Below are 12,535 nucleotides of genomic sequence, written 5' to 3' on the forward strand. Positions count from 1 at the left end.
ACTATAGAGTGTTTCCTTGATTGGGACCATAGTGTTGTTAGGGAAAATATAATACTTGAATATATCTTCCTGTAATGCAATGTGATGACATTCTTGTGTAAATTCTTCTGTACCGTATACATTTTCAAAATAAACTTAAACTTGATTGAAAAAAAAAGTTTGCTCTTTAATAGCACGTCAAAGCATTTACTGTAAGTGCACGTGTCCTGTTTAATCGCACCTAAGCACATTTACTGTAAGTGCAAGTTTGCTCTTTAATAGCGCGTCAAAGCATTTACTGTAAGTGCACGTGTTCTGTTTATTTGCACCTAAGCGCATTTACTGTAAGTGCAAGTTTGGAGGCCGGTCTTTGTTCGGGTGTAAGTTTTTTCGGGCGTTGTGTTTTTCAGGCGTGTGTTGGACCGGCTATAAGGGGAGGTTTGGAGGCTGGTGTTTTTTTCGGGGGTGCGGTTTTCGGGTGTGTGTTGAACCGGCTGTAAGTGGAGGTTTGGAGGCCGGTGTTTTTTTGGGCATGCGGTTTTTCGGACGTACATTTTCGGGCGTGCGTTGGACCAGCGATAAGGGGAGGTTTCGAGGCCGATTTTTCGGACGTGTTTTGGATCGGCTAAAAGGGAAGGTTTGGAGGCCGGTGTTTTTTTCGTGCATGTGTTTTTTCAGGCATGTGTTGGACCGACTATAAGGGGAGGTTTGGAGGCCAGTGTTTTTTTGTGTGTGCGTTTTTTTGGACATGCGTTTTCGGACCTGTGTTGGACCGACTATAAGGGGAGGTTTAGAGGCCGGTGTTTTTTTTCTTGGGCGTGCGTTTTTTTTGGGCCGGTGTTTTTCAGGCGTGTATTGGACTGGCTATAAGGGGAGGTTTGGAGGGCGGTAATTTTTTCAGGTGTGTGTTTTTCGAGCATGTGGTTTTTGGGTGTGTGTTGGACCGGCTGTAAGGGGAGGTTTGTAGGCTGATGTTTTTATCGTGTGTGTTTTTTTTGGGCGTGCGGTTTTAAGGCATGTGTTGGACCGGCTATAAGGGGAGGTTTGGAGGCCAGTATTTGTTTCGGTGTGCGTTTTTTCTAGGCGTGCTTTTTTCAGGCTATAAGGGGAGGTTTGGAGGCTGGCGCTTTTTTCAGGCGTTACGGTTTTCGGAAGTGTGTTGGACTGGCTATAAGGGGAGGTGTGGAGGCTGGTGTTTTTTTTCGGGGCGTGCATTTTTCAGGCGTGTAGGACCGGCTATAAGGGGAGGTTTGGAGGCTGGTGCTTTTTTGGGTGTGTGTTTTTTCGGGCGTACGTTTTTTAGGCGTGTGTTGGACCGGCTAAAAGGGAAGGTTTGGAGGCCGTTTTTTGTTTCGGTGTGCGTTTTTTCTAGGCGTGCTTTTTTCAGGCTATAAGGGGAGGTTTGGAGGCTGGTGCTTTTTCGGGTGTGTGTTTTTTCGGGCGTATGTTTTTTAGGCGTGTGTTGGACCGGCTATAAGGGGAGAATAGGAGGCCGGGGGTTATTTTCGGGTGTGTGTTTTTTCGGGCCTGCGGTTTTCGGACGTGTGTTGGATCGGCTAAAAGGGAAGGTTTGGAGGCCGTTTTTTGTTTCGGTGTGCGTTTTTTCTAAGCGTGCCTTTTTCGGGTGTGTGTTGGACCAGCTATAAGGGGAGGTTTGGAGGCCGATGTCTTTTTGGGCTTGTGGTTTTCGAGCATGTGTTGGACCGGCTATAAGTGGAGGTTTGGAGGCCGTTTTTTGTTTCGGTGTGTGCTTTTTCGGGCGTACGTTTTTTGGACGTGTGTTGGATCAGTTAAAAGGGAAGGTTTGGAGGCCAGTGTTTTTTTCGGGCGTGCGTGCGTTTTTCCAAGCATGTGCTGGACCGGCTATAAGTGGAGGTTTGGAGGCTGATGTTTTTATCGGGTGTGCATTTTTTTGGGCGTGCGGTTTTAAGGCGTGTGTTGGACTGGCTATAAGGGGAGGTTTGGAGGCCGGTCTTTGTTCGGGTGTGCGTTTTTTCGGGCGTTGCGGTTTTTGGGCGTGTGTTGGACCGGCTATAAGGGGAGGTTTGGAGGCTGGTGTTTTTTTCGGGTGTGCGTTTTTTCGGCGTGCATGTTTTTAGGCGTGTGTTGGACCAGCTATAAGGGGAGGTTTGGAGACCTGTGTTTTTTTGGGTGTGCGTTTTTCGGGGTGTGCACTTTTCAGGCGTGTGTTGGACCGGCTATAAGGGGATAGTGTGTTTTTTCAGGCGTGCGGTTTTCGGATGTGTGTTGGACCGGCTACAAGGGGAGGTTTGGAGGTCAGTGTTTTTTTCGGGCGTGCGGTTTTTCGGGTGTGTGTTGGACCGGCTGTAAGTGAAGGTTTGGAGGCCGGTGTTTTTTTTTTGGGCGTTCATTTTCTTAGGCATTTGTTGGACCATCTATAAGGGGAGGTTTGGAGGCCGGTGTTTTTTTCGTGTGTGCGTTTTTTCAGGTGTGTGTTGGACCGGCTATAAGGGAAGGTTTGGAGGCCGTTTTTTTCGGTGTGCGTTTTCAGGCGTGCGTTTTTCGGGCGTGTGTTGGACCGGCTATAAGGGGAGGTTTGGAGGCTGGTGTTTTTTCGTGTGTGCGTTTTTTAGGACGTGTGTTTTCGGGCGTGTGTTGGACCGGCTATAAGGGGAGGTTTGGAGGCCGGTATATTTTTTGGGTGTGCGTTTTTTCGGGCGTGTGGTTTTCGGGCGTGTGTTGGACCGGCTATACGGGGAGATTTTATTTAATATATTTAGTGGTCTAGTAGAGTATGAAAACTTAACAAACTGTACTGGAGCAGGAGTATATAGGAGACCCGTGATGCCATTTTATCACATTATTACCCCAACAGTTTTACTTTGATGTATACATTTGATTGTTTCTGCATCTAATGTGGTGGAAAGGTATGACTTTATCACAGTACAATTTATTGGTACATCACAAACACCACAAATGCAATTTGCATGGTAGGCTAAATATTTATTTAAAAAGAAAACAGAAGTGATATATGGTTTAAAATGAAAGTCAATGTAGCAACCTGGCAGAAAGTTATAGCACAAATGTTTGCTAGATCTTCTTAACAGTGTTTAACTGTGCAGGCAGATATCAGTTCTGTGAAAGAAAAAAAAACAGTGATGAAATTCTTAAAATCCAACAACGATAGAATATAAGCTGAAAGACAATAGTATGTCTAGTTTCCATGAATAATAATCATGTATTAATACCTAAGCTTAGCGATGTGCTTAATATTCAATATATGAGTGACTACATATGCAACGCATGCAGTAACATACGTTTTTAGTAATATATTGGCTAGTCAGATATTAATTGGTAGATGACACGTTCAGATGACTAATAATACTACTGGCTCTACCACGTCCTGCATGAAAAAGAGCCTTTACAGACTATTAAACATGTTTACATTTTTTTTACATTTCTTGGTGTTACAGCAGATCCTGCTGAAAATATACTGTATCTCATTGTTCACTTGTTCAGTATATTATTTTAGTGTTATGCCCTGTACACATGATCGGTCCATCCGATGAAAACGGACTGATTTATTTTTTCATAAGATATTCGATGAAGCTGACTGATGATCAGTCTTGCCTACACACCATCGGTTAAAAAAACGATCGTGTCAGAACACAGTGACGTAAAACACAACGACGTGCTGAGAAAAATTAAGTTCAATGCTTCCAAGCATGCGTCGACTTGATTCTGAGCATGCGTGGATTTTTAACCGATGGTCGCGCCCACAGACGATTGTTTTTTTCTATCGGTTAGTTAACCATCAGATAATTTTAAAACAAGTTCCTAGTTTTTTAACCGATGGATAAAAAACCGATGGGGCCCACACACGATCGGTTAGTCTGATGAAAACGGTCCATCAGACCGTTTTCATCAGACAAACCGATCATGTGTACGTGGCATTAGACTTTTCATAAATGGGCAATTCTGTAATATCACAAATTTTATTTTCATACCATACTGCAAAACAACTTCATGCACAAAAAAAAGTATTCCATAATATGATGACAATAGTCATTTTAGCGTAAAGCTTCCCCCCCAAACAGTGATCAGTGCGACCTGTGCTAACAAGTAAACATAAAAATAAATATAAAAGTGAGGTCTAAATAAGTTAACCAAAAAACCCATATATACCCCAACCTAACGAGAGGAAAAAAGGTAGTGTTTCAAACAAAAAATGACTGGTGCAAAAATACAAAAAAGCTGGAATACACAGCTATACAAACATGTAAAAAAATGGGTAAAAAATGCGCAACCAACATAAAAAACAAAACAAACAAAGTGTCCTGTTATGAAGTCAAAAAATGTATACAAATAGATGTAACATTTAGTACATCCCACAGGTGAACAGTGCAAGTGATATTATACAGGGAAAGTGTCCACTGCAGATGATGTTGGTTAGGTGTAATCACAAGATAAAAATTCATCCAACAATATCATCCATATGATTCAGCCGTTGATATATATTCAGACAGAGATGCCGCTTACCAGATCCGGTGGACCTCTATTACGGGGGTCTTATGGGCTCATAAAAACCAGGAGTCACTCAGAGGGATCCTCGTTGGCTAAGCACTGGTGTACTAGCGTATCTGTCTTCCTTCAAGCTTCCCAGGGCTGTGATGGATCCTATTCCAGGCAATCTCAGCTTCCAATGGAATGGCGTGGTGTATGGGTATGTTAGAGGAAGAGCAAAAAACGCTTCATGGTGCAGTATGATTTGGGTAATCCAAAAAAAAACTTTATTGATAAAGCAGGTTTACTGACATCAAGTTAAAAGCTTATTTCAGCAGAACAGTTTTAAAAAAACAGGATAAGAACTTCCAGCAGCGGCTCCGGCCCACCAGCTGGGGCGTGGTGACGTCAGGTAATTATTGCTCCGCCCGACGCTGCGTTTCTCCTCAACAGGCATCAACAGGGGATTGCCTCCTATCCCTGTTGATGTCTGTTGAGGGGAAATGCAGCGTCGGGCGGAGCAATAATTACCCGACGTCACCACGCCCCAGCTGATCGGCCAGAGCCGCTGCTGGAAGTTCTTATCCTGTTTTTTAAAACTGTTCTGCTGAAATAAGCTTTTAACTTGATGTCAGTAAACCTGCTTTATCAATGAAGGTTTTTTTTGGATTACCCAAATCATCAAGCGTTTTTTGCTCTTCCTCTAACATACCCGTACACCACGCCATTCCATTGGAAGCTGAGATTGCCTGGAATAGGATCCATCACAGCCCTGGGAAGCTTGAAGGAAGACAGATACGCTAGTACACCAGTGCTTAGCCAACGAGGATCCCTCTGAGTGACCCCTGGTTTTTATGAGCCCATAAGACCTCCGTAATGGAGGTCCACCGGATCTGGTAAGCGGCATCTAAACTTACAAAATTATAATTACAAAGAAAACAGTTCATTTTTGGTGAGAGTTAAAAAACAAAAAATACCTGATGACATTGCAGATCTGCTCGCACCATACACTGTAGTGTAGTAGGATTTCCCAAAGTAATCCTCCATAATGTCTTTTGGTTGTCTATCAAATTCAATTAGGCACTGAGTGTTGTCATTGAAGAGAAGGTTCTTGCCTTTATTTGAAGAAAACAACTGGAATATATCTTTTTCAAATCCCTTCCGTCCATACAGTGACTGAAAAAATACATAACAGTGCAAGTGAACCAACTAACCAACTAACCAAGTTAACATGCATATAGCATATGAAATGTGACGTAAACTAAACTCAACTAGCCTATCCCATCAGTAGTCTAAAAAAGAAAAAACACCTGTCCCCTAACTGAAAAATTGTCTTATTTGAGTGATCACAATACCACAATTACTCTTTTCACCATCCTCTTGAGAAGAGTGGGGGACATGGTTCTACAGCATTTCCTTACTGCTAGTATTAGTACTGTCAAGGATGCAAGCCCATGGCGAGTAGCTAATTGCGGTAAGGGTATCATATAAACTGATCAGATCCCCTGCAAGTTATGTTCATTCTAATGAAAAGCAGTAAAAAACGATTTACCTGTTGATTAGTAACAATTCTTACAACATCAGTGACGCTCTGCTCCCGGGTGACAATGGCAGGAGGTGGGATGCCTGAAAGTTTGCAGCTCTTGTAATTACTGACAGGGGAACGTGAGCCATCCAAACATAATAGTTCAAAATCTTCTGATTTCAATTTTTTTGCCCACTCTGCTGGATTTTTACCTGCAAGGTACAATTCCTTTCTTTAGTCAAGCACTTAAAGCCAAACAGCTCACAGGTTCTGAATTTGAATTCAAATCCCATTTAATTCAATAGGAGCCAAATCCTTAAAATCAATGTTGACCATTTCCATGGCTAAAAGGCAAAGGATTATCAAACAAATTGCATGCAGGAGACATGTAGCAATGGAAGAAAAAATGTTAAAATATTAAAACGTTAAAATACCGTTTTAGGGGGATTGTAGTCATGTTTGAAGTGAAACATTCAAAATGCCCAATTCCTTTAAAAAGAAAAGAAGCCAGCTGAGAGATGTAAGTTACTGGCAAATGTTTTTCTTTTCTAGTCATACCAATCCCTAATCCAAGCATGCAGCAAGGGGGCACAAGCATTTGCCCATGCCCCCCCCACCATAGAAAGTCCACATAAATTACATATCATTTTAGGCAGGTGCCATCAGAATGCTTTATCCAACAGCTTCTTAGGCCCCGTACACACGAGAGGATTTATCCGCGGATACGGTCTACCGCACCGTTTTCGCGGATAAATCCTCTCGAGGATTTGCCAGGATTTTGATCCGATGGAGTGTACTCACCATCGGATCGAAATCCGCGCCAAAATCCCATCGCGATGACGTGTCGCGCCGTCGCCGCGATGATGTCGCGACGACGTGCGCGACGCTGTCATATAAGGAATTCCACGCATGCGTCGAATCATTACGACGCATGGGGGGGATTCATTAGGACGGATTGATCCGGCGAGTCTGTACAGACCAGCGGATCAATCCGTTGGGATGGATTCAAGCGGATAGATTTGAAAGCATGTCTTCAAATTTTTATCCGCTTGAAATCCATCCCAGGGGATAAAAATCTGCGGAAACAGATCCGCTGGATTGTACACACCAGGGGATCTATCAGCTGGAGCCGGTCCGCGGATCAATTCCAGCGGATGGATCCTCTCGTGTGTACGGGGCCTTAGAGGTTTAAGTACTGCAGTAAACAAATCTCTATATCTAAGGTCTTAGCTCCTCCCATTGGCCCATCCTTAGAAGACTTATTGCTCTGTATGTATAATTATTAATTTAATGGGACAGAGCTAAAACCTCTAGCGAGGTGATTATATCCCTAGGGTCCCTGTGAGGTATAAGAAGCCCCTTAGTGAATCTACATACTGAAACATTCTAACCCAGTGTTTTATTTTAAGGATTTTTCCTTAACCACTTGATCACTGGGCACGTAAACCCCCTTAATAACCAGACCAATTTTCAGCTTTAGGTGCTCTCACAATTTCAATGACAATTACTCAGTCATACAACACTGTACCCAAATGAAATTTTCGTCCTTTTTTTCACACAAATAGAGCTTTCTTTTGGTGGTATTTAATCACTGTTGGGTTTTTTATTTTTTGCGCTATAAGAGAAAAAAGACTAAAAATTCTGTAAAAAAAATGAATTTTTCGTTGTTTCTGTTATAAAATTTAGCAAATTTAGTATTTTTTCTTCATTCTTTTGCATAAATGTGAAAGATGAAGTTACGCCGAATAAATAGATACTCAACATGTCACCCTTCAAAATTGCACACGCTTGTGGAATGGCGCCAAACTTCGCTACTTAAAAATCCCCATAGGCAACGTTGCAGGGTATTGTGGGGTATTGCAGAGTAGTGTGGGGTATTGCAGAGTAGTGTGGGGTATTGCAGAGTAGTGTGGGGTATTGCAGAGTAGTGTGGGGTATTGCAGAGTATTGCACAGTATTGGTATTGTGTATTGCACAGTATGGGGCAGGGATGGCTGAGCAGGGATGGATGGCTGGCATGTGTCACAGATCCAGCCCACAGCACTCGTGCTGCATCTGCTCTCTCCCCCCCTCTCCTCTCACACTGTACCGTTCGGTACAGAGAGGGGAGGGAGGAACCAGCGTCATCACATGACGCCGGTTTGTTTACAAGTGATCGCTCCGTCATTGGACGCAGCGATCACGTGGTAAACCGCCGCTATCAGCGGCGATTTACCGTGATCCGTGATGCGCCGGGTCCGGAGGACCCAGCGGTCACGGACATTCGAGTGCGGTCACGGACATTCGATTCTGGGAGGACGTCCATGGACGTCCTCCCAGGGTTAAGCAACCGCTTTGCAGCCGTATTTCAACTGCAGGCGGTGATTAAGTGGTTAAAGAAAAAGAGGCAATATTTTCATCACTCATGTTTGGGCTTAGGATTTATACTACTTAATCACTTACTGGGCAAATATACCCCCTTCCTGCCCAGGCGAAATTTCAGCTTTTGGCACTGTCACGCTTTGAATTACAATTGCGCGGTCGTGAGACGTGGCTCCCCACAAATAGAGCTTTCTTTTGGTGGTATTTGATCACCTGTGCGGTTTTTATTTTTTGCGCTATAAACAAAAATAGAGCGACTATTTTGAAAAAAACACAATATTTTTTACTTTTTGCTATAATAAATATCCAATTAAAAAAACAACTTTTTATTTTTTTTCAGTTTAGTCCGATACGTATTCTTCTACATATTTTTGGTAAAAAAATCACAATAAGCGTACAGTGATTGGTTTGCACAAATGTTATAACGCCTACAAAATAGGGTATAGAATTATTACTTTTATTTTTTTCACTAGTAATGGCGGCGATCTGCGATTTTTGTCACGACTGCGATATTACGCCAGACACATCGGTCACTTGTTTTCACACATTTTTGGGACCATTCACATGTAGCAGGGTCAAGTCATCAAGGACTATTGATAACGATGTAGACCTGAATCCCCACCGGAGCTCCAGTTACATTGTACATATGTGTTTGTTTTCTTGAAAAGCAATGCATTGTGGGACTAGAGGTACCAGGAGAAACGGACTCCATTGACAATTATTAGGAACAGACTACACTTCCCAAAATGCCTTGTCTTCCTGGAGCACATGACACCTCCGCCTTATGGGGGAGGTTACTTAAAGGCAGGGTGGAGCTGAATTCTCTCTCTTGGGGTCTGCGTTCTTCCCTCTGCAGAGCAGGGAAGAGAGCATCACAGCTAAGCAGTTAGGCCTGAAGCCTGAGAGGAGATCCATCTGGAGACCGGCCATCCGGAGAGAGACAAGACCGAGTGCCTCCAGCTCGTGCTTCCAAGAGACCGGAGAAGCTCACCAGCTGACGATCGTAGCAGTGGAGAGCCGAATACCGGAGACCGTGTGTTGCAGAGCGTTGACTGATTGGCGCGTTTTTCGTGGGGGACTCATGCGGACTGAGCCTGTTCGGGTGAGAGGGCACTTGCCCAAGTTTCAATACTACCCCAGCCTATAAACTAATAGTACTCCATAAACCGGAGCCACATGTTGTTCTCTGATTTAGCAGAGAGGCCTAACAACTGAGAGTTACGCTAGCAGAGTTGACTGACGCTGACGGGATATCGGTCCACAAGCATTTGTGTTCATCATACACCTTTGTGAGTTTAATTCCCTTTCTTTGGATTACAATTAAAGTGCACCATCGTTTGCAACATAGACTTCATCTTTGAAGAACATTCTGAAGCTAGTTGAGCCAGGCCTGGCCAGGGTTTTTATGCACTCGTGTTTTACGGGGCTGCCCACTAGGGGGAGCTTGCAAGCATAGATTACTTACAGTTACTTATGGACTCATTTGTATTAACCTTTTAGGTTTGTTTTACCGACTACTGCAGGGACGCTTGCAGAGTCATTCTTATACCAATATTTATGTGTGCTTAACCTGTTGTTTACCCCCCCCCCCCCTTTACCCTCTTTACTATATGCCAAGTAAAGTTACCCTTTTGGTTTTACTATATTGACTGTGTGAGGTGTGTTTACTTTTGGGAGCCGCAAGTTGAAGAAGGTAACAACATCATTGTATTGCCATTGCATATTCTATACGTGTTATTGTGGCCCCAGTCAAGTAGGGGACACAATACTATTGCATTTGTCTGGTGTGCCAAGGGAGGGTTCAAGCCAATTGAAGGGGGTGAATAAATTAGTGAGAGTAGATCCCAAATCTATACAGTGGCTCCTGCGGGGGTAGCGCTACACACATTTATACAGCGAACAGTGCTATAAAAATGCACTGATTACTGTATAAATGTGACTGGCAGGGAAGGGGTTAACACTAGGGGGCAATCAAGGGGTTAAATATGTCCCCTGCTAGGTGATTCTTACTGTGGGGGGAGGGCACTGACTGGGGGAGGTGACCGATGGTTGTCCCTATGTACAAGAGACACACCATTGGTCTCCTCTCCCTAACAGGACGTGGATCTCTGTGTTTACACACAGAGATCCACGTCCCTGGCTCTGTGACTGCCGATCGCGGGTGCCTGGCGGACATCGCTGCCGCCAGCCCCGGGCATCGGCACCTGTGTGACGGCACCCAGTGGCGCCCAGCCAGAGGCCGTATATATTGACGGCCTCCCGGCAGATTAGAGCCATCTTGCGGTTGTAAATAGTCGGCCGCGGATGGCAAGTGGTTAAAATAAATATATTTTGGAAAACTATACTGTAAATTTTTAGTAGGTTAGACTTTTTTTTCAATATATCTTGCTATGACTGAGCAACATATCCAAAAGCAAATTTAATGAGGAAACTTTACTGACTACATTTTTACTTGGCGTTAGACTTTGGTGAATGATTGGTATCAAATTATTTGCTTACCATCTGTGTTTTCAAATACAACAGTGTGAGGCACAAATGCCACATCTCCTTTTTCCACCAGACATCTAAAACAGAATCGAAGCAATATAAAATAAAATTATAATATCAAAAGTATTTTATGTTATAAACCAGTCCTACTCCACTTCATCACACAGTATAAACAGAAATCCATTCTTGTCACCAGCCATACAAATAAACACTATTTCAAATCAGGTTTCACAAGACTGACCTTCTTGTCTATACCTTGCCCATCATATTGTACAGAATGTACGCAGCCCATCGTGATGTACAGAATGTACCCAACCCATCATATTGTACAGAATGTTCTCTGCCCATCATATTGTACAGAATGTACCATGCATATGTACCCAGCCCATCATATTGTACAGTCCAAACACACAAAAAAACAAAAACAGCGCTGTCCCCATACACACTTCTACACCAATTACAGTCTATATGAAAGTCTATATGAAAAGTTCTCTTGTCCCTAGGTGCTGCAGCTCTCTCACTAATCCACTGGGTGGTGGACATGAATCTGAAACAATAGAAAGAGAGAGAGAGCGCAAAGGCTACCTAGTGTAACACTGTTTTTATTGTAAATTAGCAATTAAAAATACGAGGATTGCACTCCCAAACATATGATGTGTATTCACGTATACAGCTCGATTCAAGCCTCCTCTCCTGGTCTATATAGATCGATTGACTCACAAGGACGAGGTGTTGTATGGAGATGTTGGTGTATAAGCTAGGAGTCTGCTTCTTCATCTCATGTGCTGTTCAGTGCTTAGATAAGTGCATCTATCTCAAGTTCCTCATTTAACCCCTCCGGTGACATACTATTAAGGGTAAATATCTAGTAGGATTCACGTTTACATAAACAAGCAAATCTTTCACCTTCCGGAATGGACATAGGTATAGACTCTATCCCAAAAAGTTCCAGACCATTAGTACTACCCCCATGTTTGTATTTAAAGTGACGTGGCACACTATGCTTCTCGACCTTCTTCTCTATGAACCCACGTTCTCATTGCTCGCACCGTCCTACCTACATAGAGGTACCCGCATGGGCACCTGAGTTCATAGATTACAAACTGAGTACTGCAGCATATGAACTGTTTGATGTTGAACATATGACCATTTTTACTGTGAAATTACTTTTGGCCATGAATAATAAATCGACATGCTTTACATTTAGTACCTTTACATCTATGGCACCCTGTGAGATTAAAGAATTGAGGGATATTCTGCATCTTCAGGTTGTGTTTTTTTTTTTAAGGTGGCTAGGGGCAATTATACTTTTAACATTAGTTGCATGTCAAAAGACTATTTGGGGTTTATTAGGGAGAACTTTACCCGAGAGCTTTGTCCTGCCCCAAAATTGGCCAATGTTTTTGGACCACCTTCTTAATTGCACAGTGTTGGTTATTATATGTTGTTATAAAGAGAGTATCATGTTGGTCTTTACCAGATGTGAACATATTCTTATTCTGGATACCATCGATCACTAGCCTTTTGGATATACTGAAGTTCATATCCTTTTCTAGGAATTTTGTGGACAAAATAACTGCTTAGTCATCATAGTCCCTGGTACTGGTACAATTTCTACATAACCAGCAGAGTTGGCTATAAGGTATGTTCTCTTTCCATTTAGGATGGTGGCAGCTCTTTTCATGTAGATAGGAGTTGCCAGCTGTTTCCTTGAAATGG

General features: G+C 43.0%; 1 protein-coding gene across 1 annotated transcript in view; it reads right to left on the minus strand.

Moving 5' to 3' along the window:
• Nucleotides 1-2,922: 2,922 nt before the first annotated feature.
• The window catches only part of LOC120936434 (saxiphilin), a 63,143-nt gene continuing 53,530 nt past the window's right edge, over nucleotides 2,923-12,535 (minus strand). The window contains exons 16-19 of the mRNA XM_040348753.1: nucleotides 10,829-10,893; nucleotides 5,996-6,180; nucleotides 5,421-5,619; nucleotides 2,923-3,075 (exon numbers count right to left, since the gene is read on the minus strand). Coding sequence (XP_040204687.1) covers nucleotides 3,041-3,075; nucleotides 5,421-5,619; nucleotides 5,996-6,180; nucleotides 10,829-10,893 — 484 coding nt within the window. The 3' untranslated portion in view covers nucleotides 2,923-3,040. The remainder of the gene's footprint in view (nucleotides 3,076-5,420; nucleotides 5,620-5,995; nucleotides 6,181-10,828; nucleotides 10,894-12,535) is intronic.

The sequence above is a fragment of the Rana temporaria genome, chromosome 4 (assembly GCF_905171775.1).
Source record: "Rana temporaria chromosome 4, aRanTem1.1, whole genome shotgun sequence".
In the NCBI taxonomy this organism is placed as follows: Eukaryota; Metazoa; Chordata; class Amphibia; order Anura; family Ranidae; genus Rana; species Rana temporaria.